Raw genomic sequence first — 17,215 nt, forward strand, 5'->3', positions numbered from 1 at the left:
AAGAAACGAGGATCATTTTTTTACTTCTAAAATGTACAAACTGCTGTTGCACAATAACACTCATAATAATAACAGCACTAATAAAATTAAAAAAAAAACAACACCATAGTACCTTTGTTTAGGTCCAGCTCCTCGTCCTCCTCGTCGTTCTCCTTCTTTTTGCCGTCATCCTGTTTGTCGGGGTCGCTGTCATTGGCCACCCACTGGATCTCCCCGCCTGTCTCCTGCCACTCACCGCTCTGGTCTAAAGCAGGCTTTGGTGCCTCCTTTATGAGGTCATCAGTCTGCGCCTCAGCCAGGACGGCGGCCCGCTCCCGTTGCAGGAACAGCTGAAGGTGACAGAGAGGAGTTTTGTTTTCAGAGGAGCTGCCTTTGGCTGAGCTGCATCAAAACCAACACCGAAGCTCAGACAGCTTTAAATCCAGCATATTTTACTTTTATTGAGGAGAGAAAACTCAAATATCAGACTGAATGGAAACCTGTCCACTCTGCAATTATCTCTGTACTGAGAACTGCCCTGCACATGTGGGACTGTAAGGTTTTAGGCATCTTAAAACTTTAATCACTAACTTTAGTCGGAAGTTTTAGCTTCAATAGTTACTTCCTCCAAACCATCAATGTGTCTGTTAGATCCCATTCCTACAAGACTGCTCAAAGAAGTCCTACTGTTAATTAATGCTTCAATCTTAAATATGATCAATCCATCTTCATTAATGGGCTACGTATCACGGGCTTTTAAGTTGGCGGTAATTAAACCAAACCTTCACTGAACTCAACTGTCTCAGCTAATTATAGGCCAATCTCCAACCTTCCTTTTCTCTCAAAGATTCTTGAAAGAGTAGTTGTAAAACAGCTAACTGATCATCTGCAGAGGAACGGTTTATTTGAGGAGTTTCAGTCAGGTTTCAGAATTCATCAAAGTACAGAAACAGCATTAGTGAAGGTTACAAATGATCTTCTTACAGCCTCTGACAGTGGACTCATCTCTGTTCTTGTCCTGTTGGACCTCAGTGCAGCTTTGATACTGTTTGTTACTCTGTTTTATTACAGAGATTAGAGAATACTATAGGGATTAAAGGTACTGCACTGCAGTGGTTTGGATCGTTTTCAGTCTAATAGACTCCAATTTGTTCATGTAAATGGGGAGTCTTCTTCAGACACGAAGGTTAATTATGGAGCTCCACAGGGTTCTGTGCTAGGATTTACACTATACATGCTTCCCTTAGGCAGTATTATTGGAAAGCATTGCATACATTTTCACTGTGATGCAGATGATACCCAGCTTGACCTATCATTGAAGCCAGATGACGCACACAATTAATTAAACTGCAGGAATGTCTTAAAGACATTAAGGCCTGGATGACCTCTAATTTCCTGCTTCTAAATTCAGATAAAACTGAACTTATTGTACTTGGCCCTACAAACCTTAGAAACATGGTGTCAAACCAGATACTTACTCTGGATGGCATTACTTTGGCCTCCAGTAACACTGAGAAATCTTGGGAGTCATTTTTGACCAGGATATGTCCTTCAATGCACATATTAAACAAATATGCAGGACTGCTTTCTTGTATTTGCACAATATTTCTAAAATTAGAAACATCCTTTCTCAGAGTGATGCTGAAAAGCTAATTCATGCATTTATTACTTCTAGGCTGGACTATTGTAATTCATTATTATCAGGCTGTCCTAAAAGCTTCCTGAAAAGCCTTCAGCTGATCCAAAATGCTGCAGCTAGAGTACTGACAGGGACTAGAAAGAGAGAGCAGATTTCTCCCATGTTGGCTTCTCTTCATTTGCTGTGTTAAATCCATAATATTTAAATTCCTTCTTCTCACTTACAAGGTCTTGAATAATCAGGCTCCATCTTATCTTAAAGACCTCATAGTATTGTATCACCCCAATACAACACTTCACTCTCAGACTGCTGGCTTACTTGTGGTTCCTAGGATACTTAAGAGTAGAATGGGAGGCAGAGCCTTCAGCTTTCAGGCCCCTCTTCTGTGAAACCAGCTCCCAGCTTGGATTCAGGAGACAGGCACCCTCTCTAGTTATTAAAATTAGGCTTAAAACTTTCCTTTATGATCAAGCTTAGTTAGGGCTGGATCAGGTGACCTTGAACCCTCCCTTAGTTAAGCTGCAATAGGCCTAGGCTGCTGAGGGTTCCCATGGTTAGGGCTGCAACGATTCATAAACATAATCGATGATGTCAACTACAAAAATTAGTCGATGTGGATTTTTTTTTAAAAGTCGAAGCGTCATATTTTAAAACTCATCCATTTTCCTCTGCTTATTGTGATTTTGTAACTGCAATACAGTACAGGAAGATATGGGGGCAGTATTGCCTCCATCGTCTACCAATAACAATACCAACAAAGAAGAACATAACAACATGATGATGGTGGAACAGAGAGGAGGGTGGAGAAAATGAAAAGAAAATTGAGACAGACTGTCAAAGGTGTGGGAGCATTTCACAGAAACAAAAACAAAGCTGAATGCAGACTGAGCAAAGCAGAGCTTTCCTTCCACGGCAGCATCGCTGCAACGCTGAGCGTTTAAAACGCCGGCACCCTGGAGCTGCACCCGTCAGTGCGTTGATGATACCTGTTAATGTTTGTGCAGTAATATTTCTGTTAGTTTACCTGTGGGAAACAAGCTCTCATGGATGATGTTTGCTAAGTGGCACCATTTCAGTTATGTTAGCTAACGAGTGAAGGACAATAGGAGCAGCTACGTTGTCTCCTATTTTTTTCCTCACATTAATAATAGCATTCATTCTAAATAGTAAACCTCTGTATGAACTGAATCACTTGTAAACTTTTCAGTTGTTTTGCACAGAAAAATATTTTTGATTTAATTTGAAGCCTTATTTGAACTTTTGGATAAAGGCCATTTTTTATTTATAAGCACATTACATTTTCATTTAAAACTAAAAATTGCATTCACTTTAATATGCATTGTTTATTTGATTATTTATCGTGATGGTCACATTAATGTTTCAAACTCATATTTCTATGGGTCATTTTAATTGTGAGAGGAGACAAGGTGATGTTAACAGGTGGGCAGGCTTGAACAGGTGAGGTAAGATTGAAATAACCATTGACTTTCACAGTTTCACATTTTTAGCTCCATTTTCTATGGTTTCTTGACATACAGTGATTGGCATTTAAGACCGACTACTGTGCTCCCCTGCTCTGCTCTTCCTGTCTTGATTCTTCGTACTCTGCGTGCAATCTGGCTGCTGCTGCAGATTCTTCCACTGACCTCACTGGAGCTCAGTCTGCATCAGGGGATCATCTCAATCTGATTAGACGGCATGATTCGATTTAAATGAAGTTTTAATGGTGCTCATAGGAAACTGAATAAGCACAGCAGAAAAGGACAAAATGCAGACAAGAAATTGAACTCAGGATCACGTGAGCATTAATTTTCAATCTAAAATGTCAAAGTGAGCTTCAAATATTCCTCACACAGCAGCTGCTGCAAACATTAAACAAAGTAGTAGTGAAGGAATGACCAGCCTTTTCTTTTAAAGCTGCGAAGCATCCGAACACCAGGAGACGAGTTCACTTCAATTTGTCTTTACTGTTTTGGAGATGAAGCAACAAACTCTAAACGTGACAAATGGCACCAAAACTACCCACTCGACTCGATACTCGATTTTTAGAGGTGTTGCGTACCTGTACAAGGGCAGCAATGGCACTCAGGGGGCCAGTGCTGGCGATGTCCTGGTGCTGAGGGCTGAGCAGGACGGTGGAGTCACAGGGACCCTGACTTCCATCCATCTCCATCTCCATCAAGAAGTACCTGTTCCTGGCACTGTACTCCACCAGGTTGATGAGCAAGCCGAGACCCTGAGCACAACACACACCATGCAATATTTTTTGAAGTCCTTGTAATATCATTAAGTCTAAATTAAGACCAAACATCCAATGGAAAAACACATCAAATGGGAAAAAGGCTCTTATTTAATTATAAAATAGCAAAAATAACTGTTATTCTTGAGCCATTTCATATTAAATGTGCATCTTTCAATTTCTGTAAACTAAAAAGACTGGATAGCAAAACCATTATTACCATCTTCAGGTACTTGTAGGTTTTTTCTTAAGGCATAAGCTACAGTTACTAAGCAAGCTGACAGACTTCATCAGCCCGCCATTACTGTAAAACTGCTTTCTGCATAAAACCAGCATAAAAGGCTGATCTGACTTATGACACTCAGTCTTAATTGTGTGATCTAGAAGTGTGCAAAGAGGCAAAGACTGCTGGAAATGTTCTTGATGATGCGCCTTAAACCATTTAGAAGCCATCTAAACTTAATTTAAGACAGTTTTAAGCCTTTTGTTGTTAAATGAAAATTTGGATAAGTATTTAGGACTTTGGTGTATAGTGTAGACACCTTGATTTCCCCATTGACTTAAAAAAAATAATCACTGACTCAAAGTATTAAAAATTACTCTTAGTGTCTTAATTGTATTGACATCAATATGTTTATTTCTGTTGTAGGTCAGTGTTACTGCCCTTTATTACACACACATTGGTGATGTATAATGCCTACCAGGACTCGGATGTCGAACCTCTGCTCCTGAGGAAGATACTGAGGGACTTTGAGAACACAGTTCAGAGCCGTCACTATCAAATCCTCCTGCTCTCCTGTCTTCGTACTGCCCCACTCTGCAAACAGAGTTTCACACACACATTACAAACATAAACATAAATAACCCTCTCAAATTAACCTGTACCAATGCTTCAATAAGTTGCACTAAAGTGTGTTTAGAGTGTTTTTTGCACACTAACCATTGTCATGCGTCAGGTTGAGCAGTACTCCTATGATGGCCCTCATGCAGTCCTCCACTGCTTTCCCCACCACAGCTCCATCGGAGTTCATCTCCCGGCTGTAACGTTGGATCATCTCCTCACACCTCCTCAGTGCCCTGACAGACAAAAGGAGAAGCTTGGTAACTTGACCGTGAATATCATCCATCTTCTTCCGTGTATCTGGGGCCGGGTTGCAGAGGGAGCAGCCCAAACAGAGAAGCCCAGACCTCCCTCTCCCCAGCCACCTCCACCAGCTCATCCAGGGGGGATCCCAAGGTGTTCCCAGGCCAGCCGAGAGATATAATCTCTCCAGCGTGTCCTGGGTCTGCCCCCGGGCCTGCTCCCAATAGGACATGTCCAGAACACCTCACCCAAGAGGTGCCCAGGAGGCAACCTAGTCAGATGCCCGAACCACATCAACTGGCTCCTTTCAATGTGGAGGAGCAGCAGCTCTATTTTGAGCCCCTCCTGAATGGCTGCACTCCTCACCCTATTTTTTTTTTTATTAAGGGTGAGGCCAGTCACCCTTTGGAAGAAACTCATTTCTGCCACTTGTATTCATGATCTCATTCTTTTGGTCACTACCCAAAGCTCGTGCCCACAGGTGAGGATAGAGACGTAGATTGACCAGTAAATCGACAGCTTTGCTTTCACGCTCAGCTCCCTCTTCACCATGACTGCAGACGAAGCCCCGATCCGTCTGTCAATCTCTCTTTCCCTTCTCCCATCACTCCTCCACCTGGGACAGCAACTCGTCCCTGAGCCAGAGTGGGCACTCCACCCTTTTCTGGCTTAGGGACCATGGCCTCTGACTTGGAGGTGCTGATTCTCATGCCAGCAGCTTCACACTCAGCTGCAAACCGTTGCACTGCGAGCTGGAGGCCACCACCACCTGATGAAGCCAACAGGATCGCATCATTCACAAAAACAAACAAACAAACAAAAAAAAAACAAGTTCTGCAAACTCGTCGCAGCCGAATGTGATTCATCTCTGCAAACTGTGAATACCCTCCCCAAAATTACTACTCTTTCTTATCAAGTGCTGAAAATGAGAGCTGCATACTGGCATCTAAGGGGAAAAAAAAAGTGTCCCATGAATCAATGAATCCTGGCATTACCAAGAAACTGAAGCTAAAAGAAGTCCTTCCATGCAGATTCACCTGGTCCTTTTAATTTACAGTCACTCAATCATCATCATCAATGCAAACTAGATTCACATCCAGATGTCTGAACATGACTCGCCTCTTTCCTCTTCTACTCCATCATAAAACAGAGCAGCATTCACACACATACACACAGACAGGCACACACAAAGGCAGATAAGCTTTTTTGAGGCCGTCTGCAGCCGCAGAGAGGGCAAAAGAGGTCAGCAGCCTGATGTAAATAACTAAATTAAATCTAATGACAGTGGTGACTGAAAGCAGATCAGAAACCAGAGTCTGAACATCAAGATGCAGCGAAAGGAAGGGGGGAAAAAGAAAATATGGAAGGAGATGTGTGATAAGAAATTTAATGTGGATATAAAACAGTAAAAGTAGGAGAGGAAAAATAATTTGTATGTAAAAATGAGGCTGAAATGCTTTTTCCACTCTGAAAAATGAAGCCAGCTTAGAAATACCAAAAACTGCAGTTCCTCAAATGTCCACTTGAGGCTGGTTCCAAACATGAGCTGGCTCCCAGGTTAAAATGCCAAACTTTATGGGTGGAAAAAAACATGTTTACATCCTGTTATCAAACACTTTTTCCCTCTAAAGCCAATCAACCCCATCATGAAAAACCATGCAGGCGTTGAATAACCCCCCAACACAGTCATTTAAATTGTATTAAGGCTTAAAGTTTGCATCATTAAGGGCACGGCTGCTTTTATTGACATGGATGGCAGTCAGTGACCTGGATCTCTACTCCATATTTGTGCTGCTGGAGCCTTTTGAAGCATTTTTAATGCAATTATCTGCCAAACAACAAAGTTTGCTATACAGTCAACTGTACTAACAGACCATCCAAGTAATCGGGGCTCCAGTTTTATTTGAATGTTACTTAGCACTGATTAGCAGGTATCTGTGTGATGCACCCGTACCGTTTATTGATGATGTTAGCCAAGCTTAAATACAGTCTACAGAAGGTACTTCTGGCAGATGGATTAGCATATTTGCTCTGGAACAGATTTTATGCCGGATGCCCTTCTTGGTGCAATTCTCCATTTACTGGTCTTGGGACCAGCACTAGAAGTACATGGGCTTTTGACCCCCTGAGGCTGTGTTTGTGTCTCCTATCAGTTAGTTAGTGGTTTTTCATTTCGCTGCAGCTGAGAGATGCTTCATTTAGATGATTTGTTAATTTTCTAACTACAGTAATCCCTCACTTATTGTAGGTGTTACGTTCCAGGACCACCCGCGATAAGTGAAAATCCACAAAGTAGGGACGCTATATTTATTTTAATACTTATACATTATTTTAGTAGTTATACACCATTTTAAGTTTTTATAAACCCTCCCCACACACTTACACACCAAATATATACATTACTGTACAACACGTACTACGCATGTGAAGAATGAGTACCGCGAAAACCCGCAAAACAGCGAAAGTACCACAATAAATATTTTACACTAATATTGATTGAAAACCTGGGAAACAGCGAGTCCGCGAAAAGCGAACCGTGAAGTAGCGAGGGATTACTGTATACAGCACATTTGAGATTTATTAAGTCTGGCCTTAAGCTGGGCTTTCGCGTTTCTGGCTCATCTTCAAGTATACACAATCGAGACAGTGTTCGCTAGCGAACTAAAACCAGGGGCATCGTTACTTTCCTTTACATGATAACTCTCAAAAATGAGTCTGGGTCAGGAGAGGTCAGGGGGTGCAGCACAGCACATACAGCTGGGTGCTCCACTACAGACTCCATATTAAAAACTTCTCTCTTTACATTTTGCTGCTGTTTAATTTAATGCAGAGTAATTTGGTTTGTGTCCAGATGCAGATGAGGATCGTCAACAAGGAAAAGGACATTGTGTGTGTGTGTGTGTGTGTGTGTGTGTGTGTGTGTGTGTGTGTGTGTGTTATGGGGTTGCTTGGGGGTTTATTAAATTAGTCTAGCAGACAGCTGAAACTCTAGAAAGACTCTCAAGGGTGAGTTTGGTTTGAAACAATGAGGACAGCAGCATGTGCAGAAGCAAGGAAGAGAAAGGGGATGTTAGGAGGAAGAGGAGGAAAGGCCAGAAAAAGGAGATGAAGAGTAAATGCTGGAGGAAGAAATCTATTGGTAGATGTGAAAGTAACTTCACATTTTCAGTTTTGTGTGTGTGTGTGTGTGTGTGTGTGTGTGTGTGTGTGTGTGTGTGTGTGTGTGTGTGTGTGTGTTCGTTTGAGCAGGGTTTAGGTGGTGGTGCTCGCTCTCCCGCTCACCCTGCGATTTTGGGGGTTAATCGAGTTAGAGCGGACAGCTGAAGGCTCAGACTGAGGCCTGTGTCACCCGCCCGCTGGAACAGCGGCTCTTTGTCGACCCATTCAGCCTTCATCCTCATCATCTTCAACCCCCACCCTCACTGCAGACCTTCTGCAAAGGGCAACGGTCCGGTCACGTAAAGGACGCAGGAGGAGCGAGAAAGTAAATTAGCTCAGCACCATGCAGTCTGACAGATGCTGGAGTTTTATTAATGACCAGTGACTGCAGTGATTTATATCAAAAATGTGTTGTTTGTTTTTTCCGGTGGATTTTTTGGTTGGTTGGCTGGTGGTCGACAAGAATGTTGTCAGGGGAGGATGCTCGTCTGACAAGGAGAACCCCCGGTCCTCACTAGCCTGACACCACTGCAGTCTGTGGGAGCAGACAGGAGTGAAGAAACTGGCAGTGGACTCAGTTGTTTTGGAAGACGTGGGGCAGATGATGCAAAGCCAAAGCCACCATCATGGTCTATGGAGAGACACTAAGCATTCGGGAGAGGAAGGCAGCTGTTAACAACCCTTCCACAGGTTCATGTACTCAAACTTCATGAGTTTTACTTTGCCTTCATAGATGTTAAGAGCAGAGGCCTCTCCTTTAATCATTCTGGCTTGGGCTAAACTAAACAGCTTTCCCATACAGAAAGACGTGCTTTTATTTTGGTACAAATCAGAACACCCGAAAGACTTGGGGACAAAAACATGTTCAAGAATGAACAGCGTGCAGGACCACAGTGGACTCTGTTTCTCTGCAGATCCTCTGCTGACAGCAGGGGTCGGGGTCAGAGTTGAAAGGTCACTGCTATGACTGACAAGATGTCACAACCAGGAAATGAAGCAACAAAACCCTGATAATAGACAGACACACATACGCGCTCCATACAGCAGCTGATCAGCTGAGTTAACCAGGGTTGTTGTGAAGAGACATTGATATGACTGGATTTAATCGAAAAATGTCAAAAAATGAATGACCGAGGAGTCTGATATCGTACTGGATACACTCTGCAGACTGTCGTCGACAGCATAGCTTTTTAAGAAAAAAAAAAAAAATTTCAATCTCACAGAGCAGGGTGGGTCCATAATAATGACATCAGGTGTGAGGACAGTATGCAAGTTCACTCACTTTGCAGAAGAAATGATGAGCAATGAGTCTTTGTAGGCGATCAGGTAGCTCTGGTTCTCGGGGTTGTGGACGGTCACCTGTAAGTACAAACACAAAGTCAGCTAAACAAAAAGGATGGCGTCAGTCAACGTGTTCATTTTCCCTACAACAATTATTATTTTAACTTGACTTCACTTCACATTTTTAGCCTGGTCCTCTGCGCTCCACCAGCAAGAGCCCTCTGAGCCCCAAGGTGTGAGGAACTTCAAATATTCAATTTTTTTTGTTTTGTTTTAAATCAAAGTGTCTCTGCACTCATCTTAAAATAAACCACCATTAAACAAAAACAAAACAAAAAAAAAAAAAAACAATAGACGACCACAGCACTGGCTACCAGAAGCCAGACCAGTTCATCGTGTCTTGTGCACTGAGATGAGACGCTGCCGCACAAACAGGGAAACACGACGACCAATGGCCATCCAGCCTGACACAACTGTCAACTTACCTGAGTGGCTACGACAATGACACCCAGTGCAAACTCCACCAGGTACAGCTACATTATGTATATACACCGATCCAGCATAACATTATGACCACCTAATATTGTGTTGGTCCTCCTTTTACTAGTAAATCAGAATGGACTCCACTAGACCCCTGAAGGTCTGCTGTGGTATTTGCACCAAGACGTTAGCAACAGATCCTTGAAGTCCTGTAAGTTGTGAGCTGGAGCCTCCATGGATCAGACTTGTTTGTCCAGCACATCCCACAGATGCTTGTTTGGATTGAGATTTGGGGCCGAGTCTGGAGGCCGAGTCAACACCTCCCCATAGTGGTACCAGGTTTTCCCCAGGTAAGTTACACATATGCACCCAGCCATTCATGTGATGTTGAAGAAAACATGATTCATCAGACCAGACCACCTCTACAGCTATGCAGTCCCCATAAATAACCAAAAAAAAAAAAAAAGTTTAATGCTGGTTCTATCAGAACCAGCATTAAACTTTTCAGCAATTTGAGCTACAGTAGTTCATCTGTTGGATCAGACCACACAGGCTGGTGTGGCTCCCCCTGTGCATCAGTGAGCCTTGGCCACCTATGACCCTGTCGCTGGTTCACCACTGTTCCTTAATTGGACCACTTTTGGTACTGACCCCTGCAGACTGGGAACACGCCACAAGAGCTGCAGGTCTGGAGATGCTCGGACCCAGTCGTCTAGCCATCACAATTTGGTCCTTGTCAAACTCGCTCAAATCCCGTTTTTCCTGCTTGTAACACTTCAACTTCACCCACTAACACGTGCCATAATGAAGAGATAATCAGTGTTATGCACTACCTGTCAGTGGTCCTAATGTTATGCTTGATGGGCGCACCACACAACTATAAACCATCAGATCTTTTAAGAAGAAAAAATAAATAAATAAAGTCCCAACAGCTCGCAGAAAACACTGAATTGTAGTTTTGTGTGAAATGCAAATACCTAGTAAAACTCCCATCTTCTAAGTTTCCACAAACTAGCGAGCAGGTTGACTAGGAAAACCTGCTTCTTAACCAACATCTACATATTATTATTCTTCTGTTTTGGGCAACATGCAAACCATTTTTTTTTTTTTAAATGCTTTATAGCGTCTGAGTTTTAGTGTGGAACATTTGAACAAGTGAACTTCACAGTCCCAAAGATAACTGTAAAGCTTTAATAAGGTTTGCCCCACAGTTCATTTCACCTTCACATAGTTTGATTTCTTTCTTTGTGCACCAGAATAACAAACATGTCTCCCAGTGAAGGGGGCATGTCAGCTGAAACCTCCTCGCCTGTTCACACTCAAGTTTAATTGAACATTTCTTTGCACATTGTTCTGTTCTGTTTGCTTTTTTAACGTCAAAGTAATGTGTGTTTATTGCTGCTTTTTATTTCCAACTACATTTGGACTCTGCAAATTTCTCAAAACCTCCACGCTATCTAGGTTGCACTTACACTCTCCAGCACCCGTAAACACCTCTCAGCTCCCCACAGAGAAGACACCAGCTTCTCCTTGTCGTCCTCTTGGTTCAAGTTATCCACACATTCCTTCACTGTGGGGACAGAAATCAAGGACAAGCAATAAGAAACTAAATACATTGCCAGTTTTCTTCTTTCTCTCCAAGCCCACTGAACTTCTTTGTAATGTTTAACCTTTGTCTACTATGTGGTCCAGTCCTCCCAGCAGCCGCAGCTCCTCTTTGAACCAGTCACCTGCTCGCTTCGAAGTCAGAGACAGTAACGTCTCCATGGCCAAATGACCCGTCTGGAGGGGGCGAAAAGGAGGAGGAGAACAGGAGTCAGGAGCTTAAACTCTCTCAAGTATCACTTCACACGTTTAATGTTTTACACATCCGGATTATTCTGGGGTGTACTGTGGGCCGTTTCCTGCGGTTGTAGAAGTTGATTTTTGTGTTTTTCTGGTTCAGCTCTAACAGATCTTCAGCTGCAATGGAGCTGTGAGAAATATCCTGACACATGTGGGTGTCTGTGAGTCACCCTGACTGAAGCGGCATAACAGTCTAAATAATGTTTCAAAGCTTTTTCCACCCTCAAAATAAACCACTTCTGCAGGAAAACTCTGAATACATGAAATTTTAATGACACCGTGTGCGTTTCTGTACCGTGATGTTCTGCAGGTCCAGGTGCTTGTTGTGCACCGTGTCGCACAGCTTCCTGATCTTCTCCTTTATCTTGGCGATCTCCTTGGCGCTAAACTGGACCGTGGAATCGGTCCCGTTACCGCCCCCTTGGTCCTGGTCCAGTTCGAGCAGGCGGATCATCAGGTCCAGGCAGGACCGGTCCAGATCCATGTTGAGCCGGTCTCTGCTCAGGATGTACATGAGAGAGGCTGTACACAGAGCCAAGTTCTGCAGAAAAGACAGAAAGAGAGACTTTAAATTATTTAGTGTTGCTCTCAAACCACCCTCAGCCCTCTCATCCTTTTTTTTTAAGCTGTAGAACAGAGTTTATTTCAGATTATGTCAGTGTATTTACTCATTACTCCTCCGCCAGAACAATTTCTTAACCACTGATTTGTTAAATTTGTTAAACATTTGACTGACTTTTTGAATTTAAGATGAGAAAACACTCCTACGTCAGGTGACCACAGCCAGCCAATAAACAGTCCCAAAATGGTTAACAACTGACAAAAATGACAATGCAGCATCAGTTATTCCTGCTCATATTTCTACACTCATTTCTCTGTTTCTGTCTGGAGCTCAGTGAACTGATCCTCACCGGGTGCTGTGGGGCATCGTTGAGCGTTTTGAAGACCTGAGCCACCTTTCCTCTGGCCCTGAGGTGCATCCTGAAGCTGGGCATGGCACAGCGTGTAGCCAGGCTGATCACACTAGAGAAACAACACAGAGCATCAACAGAAACTCAATTATACAGCTGACTAGACAGTTTTGTTTCATTTGGTTGAGTCTAAAAGGAATTGTGAAACTAAAGCAAAGTGAAGTCGGCAGCTGCCAGCTGTTTTTTTTTTTTTTTTCCTCCCCCCAAGTGTGAATTTTGTAGTTTTATTTTGCTTATTTAACAGTGTCACTCCTTGAGAATTTAACTTATTTAAACTTAATTAACTTGTAAAGTGCAACTGATGAATTATTGCCCCAAGAAGCCGCCTCCTTTCCTTGAGTCAGAGCTGAGAGATGTACACAGACACTGACGGACAGATTTTCATCATCTACATCCTGGGAACGTAGTGCCGTGGAGACTTGAAATGATGTGGTTGATGATGTGTATTACAAACACAGGTGTGGAAGTCTCTGTTCCCATGTGTGATAAATAAGCCATCCTGGAGTTCGTACTAGGTAAGCAAGCGGCCTGTTACGAGCCTTTCTCCAACGTTACCCATACACTACACCACCCAAGCCTTTGCATTTTTAAGCTGTTTGAAAGATTTAAAGCATTCGATGCCTTTCAAGTGTTTTAAAGGATCTGCAGGAACCCTGATGTGCGTTATCCCCACACAGACACTGCAAGCCAACCTTCAAGAGACTGCTTCATTTATGTCATTCAGCTTGCTAGTTTAGCCTGGTTTGTATGTAATGGGGGGGGGGGGGGGGGGGGGTGTACCAGTGAATATAATGAGCAATCATGAGTTGTTTGACATCAGCAAATTTGGAAAATTTTGACACACTGGACTGTAGAGGGCGCCAGCGGATTCTTACCTAAGGCATCGCGTGTTGAGAGGCTGCCCGCTCTTCAGGCCAGTAGCTAGGTACTCAAAGTCATCAGTAAACTCCTGGTTTTCCCCAAACTCCACCACATCGTTGAAATGTTTCACATGTTGGACGACTGTATATAGCTGGAAAACACAATGGAACAGAGTCGTGTTTCTGGAAACACACGTTCATGAAGAGTAGTCCAAAAGAGAAGCAAAGCACATTTAAAAACAAGAGCACCATCTAGTGGTGCAAAACACACGCATCCCTCTGTATTTACCCTGCTCGTTGTCACCCCGTTATTAAGCACCATTTCCTATTTTAAGTCACAGTGACCTCATATAGAAACCCAAACCTTGCTTAGGTCATAGGCTTTCTACCCAAGAAGTTTGGTAAGTGTAGACCAAACGGTTCTTGAGTTATTGAGTGGACACTTCAACGGACGCTGCTCAGACACCTGCCATAAAAATCTAGCGTCAGCAGGACACCTTCAGTGTGATATGAAGTGAGTTTAAGGAGAAGAAAAAATTTCTCTGTACCTCTTTGTGTTCTTTGCGACACTTGAGTGCAGTGACCGTGTCCTGGTATGGATCTGTAGGGACAGTGACACACTTTGTGACCTTTGGGGGAGGGGGCGGAGCCTTGAACACACCATCATCCTTCTGAGAGTTGGAAGGCTCCTTACTGGATCCCCCAGCTGAGCCCGACGCCTGGAAAGATGGAGGAAGGTTGATGTGAGACAGCTGCTCAGGTTTTGGTACAGACTGAAATCAAACGTCTGCTCACAGCTCTAAGTGAGACTTACAGGAGCCGTCTGTGAACGTGAGAAGAAAGGTGGAGGGGGCTCCTCTTCGCTCTCCAATGTCCAGTGTCTGGCATTGTACACTGCTTTGGTGGGAGACTGAAAAATGAACACACATAAAACATAAACATCTCTGAAGCTGGAAGCAGACATGCAGTTCTTCTAACGGCCACTAGAGACCAGCTCCAAAAGTCAAAAGTGAGTCAATCCCTGCAGTTAGGAGCGCTGTGCTGTCGGTGCTTCTTAGAGCATTTTTATTGCAATATCTGACAAATAATATGTCCTGCTCTGTCATTGGTGATTAAATTAAATCAGGATTTTGCTTGGATGTTACTTAGCACTAATTAAAAAGGTACCTGTGTCTGCATGCCACCTGTACAGTCTATGGACGCAGTTCTACAAACCCAACACAGCGATGGCCACAGTGCTAAATTCACGGCTTGAAAATGTACATCGACAAACCAGTGTGTGAAAAAACATTCTGTATATCTGATAGAAGATTTCTGGAGGCTGGGAACTGTAACTAAAGCAAAGTTTCTAAAATTCAGGAGATTCTGGTCGATAACAGAATCCAAGAGACTTCCACTGCTACATTTGAGAACTCGGATAGTCTGCTGATTTTGCCTATGGGGGAAGGTTTTTGCCGGCAGATATCCGGGCAGAGATTTCCCTGAACCATGAGCAGGTCACATTTATGAATGCAGGCCAATTTTAAAACAAGAACAAAAATCTAAGGAGTTGTACTGAATTCAACTTCACTCCACTGAAGTCTTCAAGAAATTACAAGTTCACTTCAAGCACACGTGAAATTGACGCCTTATCCTCAAAAGTATTTCACATATTTTTGTCTCTTGGCAAATTATTTTCAAAAAAAGTTTTTTTAAATGTTGCAGGCTCCTGATTCTCCATCTAATACTTGCTTTTAATATTTCTGGTACTTTCTGTATTTTTATTGTGTCACCAGACAAAAGCTTTTTTCTGCAAACTGTTAAAGAGAGAAGGCTGCATGCATGTTCTTCACTGCACACAAACTGTTCTATTGTATTATTATGATTTTACACAGGACTCCTTGCTTCAAAAGTTCTTAAAAAAAAAAAAAAAAAAAAAAAAACATTAAAAGGAAGAAGGAGAACAGAGATAAACAAAACTGTGAATGTCGATAAAAACAGATGCTGAGAGCAAATATGCAGAGAAAGCTGAGAGTGAAGCAGAAAGAGGTGAACGGAGGAGGGGAAACAGGATAACTGGATGCACAGTAAACTGGTGAGACTTTGCCAGCACTGATCAAACAGCAGGACACACACGCACACACACACTTAAAACAAACAGACACACACCCTCCCACGCTACCATCCACCCTCATCCTTGGCTCTTCTCCTGTCCTCTTTGAATATTTTTGCCAAACCTGTGGTTGGTGGTTGCCGGGGCATTCATAATGAAAAACAAAAGAGGGAACGAGGGAGAGCCTGGACGGAGAGAAAGAAGGGAGAGAAGAGAGAGCTGGCTGTGGAGAAAAGTCACGAGGAGGTGGAGCGGGAGGGATTTCTGCACCACGGGGTTAATAAGCAGAGACAAAAGGGGAGTTTGGAGATGAGCTTTGCTGTGCTGGAACATCAACACACCAAATTAAAGCCTGCGACAATAATCTGAATGACACAGGCGGACACCCGCCCCCGCCCACCTGCCACTAAGCAGCATGGGAGAGATGAGCATGGGGGATGAAGGTGGGCAAGTGTGCCCATGTCTCTGCTGTGGCTCAGCTTTTAAAATAAAAAAAAAAAAAAAAAAAAAAAGATAAGGGCGAAAAGAAAAAAGGAAAAAAAAACATGCTGTTTTGGCATTGCAGGGCGTGCATGAACAGCAAACTACGACTTCACTGCCAAACCTCGTGAATTAGTTATCTGTGTTGGAAGAATTATCTTGACTTCAGTGGATGGGTCAGAGTGGCAGCAGAGGGCTGGGAAAACAATGTCAGTCATGACCAGAATATGAAAATCAAGTGAAAGGTACGTATGATATTCGGTTCAGACAGCCCTCTGATCCCGGCTTAAAAAGTTGGATGAGGCACTGGCGCTGGGCGCTACAGGGAGAGCTAACATGGTGTGGAGAAAGCTAACAGCAAAGGGTCAGAAGTTTGGAGATATTTCACGCATGCCTACAGCTTTTCTTTCAAGATCCACATCAAATCTCTCCCCGTCAGCTCCTCTCGCTCTCTCCGTGCTCGGTTTACCGCTGACTGGGAAGCTTTCACTGCACTTCCGTCAAGTTTGGATCATCAAGTTGACATCAACACATGTTGATGTCAACTTGATGAATATTATTTCACTACTCCTGTTTGTAAATAACAGTTTGCAGTAAAGACACTCACACCGAGCTGAATGGAAACTAGTGTAAAATACATTTTATATAAATGACTAATTGTCATTAATCCTAAACAATAACAATAAAAAAGAAAGTTTAAATACCAGAAAGCTAACAGTACATTTTGGGGAGATAGTGTATCATTCTTACTCACTGAGATTGTGCCACCTGTTAAGGAGACATGCATGCACACACACACACACACACACGCACCCACACACACACACACACACACACACACACACACACACACACACACACACACACACACACACACACATACATGCATATGCTATGATCATTATAGTAAAATGGACAGAATTTTGAAAATATATGTAATAATATAAATATAGTATATAATATACTCATTGGTAACAACTTACGACTAATCGTTGACCAATGAGCATGTAGTTTCACTCAGACCTGCTACTTGTCTATTACATCCGGCTTCAAAACACCAAAACGGCAACGACAAAAACACTCATCTCGAAGCTTTAACGTGGTGA

At 42.9% G+C, this 17,215-nt stretch overlaps 1 protein-coding gene across 1 annotated transcript in view; it reads right to left on the reverse strand.

Moving 5' to 3' along the window:
• Window positions 1-17,215, reverse strand: part of waplb (WAPL cohesin release factor b) — a 56,516-nt gene that overhangs the window by 7,674 nt on the left and 31,627 nt on the right. The window contains exons 16-27 of the mRNA XM_030755303.1: window positions 14,352-14,447; window positions 14,086-14,256; window positions 13,553-13,689; window positions 12,618-12,729; window positions 12,002-12,247; window positions 11,532-11,643; window positions 11,334-11,431; window positions 9,383-9,459; window positions 4,798-4,934; window positions 4,559-4,674; window positions 3,681-3,854; window positions 113-329 (exon numbers count right to left, since the gene is read on the reverse strand). Coding sequence (XP_030611163.1) covers window positions 113-329; window positions 3,681-3,854; window positions 4,559-4,674; window positions 4,798-4,934; window positions 9,383-9,459; window positions 11,334-11,431; window positions 11,532-11,643; window positions 12,002-12,247; window positions 12,618-12,729; window positions 13,553-13,689; window positions 14,086-14,256; window positions 14,352-14,447 — 1,693 coding nt within the window. The remainder of the gene's footprint in view (window positions 1-112; window positions 330-3,680; window positions 3,855-4,558; window positions 4,675-4,797; window positions 4,935-9,382; window positions 9,460-11,333; window positions 11,432-11,531; window positions 11,644-12,001; window positions 12,248-12,617; window positions 12,730-13,552; window positions 13,690-14,085; window positions 14,257-14,351; window positions 14,448-17,215) is intronic.

This window comes from Archocentrus centrarchus, chromosome 19, assembly GCF_007364275.1.
Source record: "Archocentrus centrarchus isolate MPI-CPG fArcCen1 chromosome 19, fArcCen1, whole genome shotgun sequence".
Classification (NCBI taxonomy): Eukaryota; Metazoa; Chordata; class Actinopteri; order Cichliformes; family Cichlidae; genus Archocentrus; species Archocentrus centrarchus.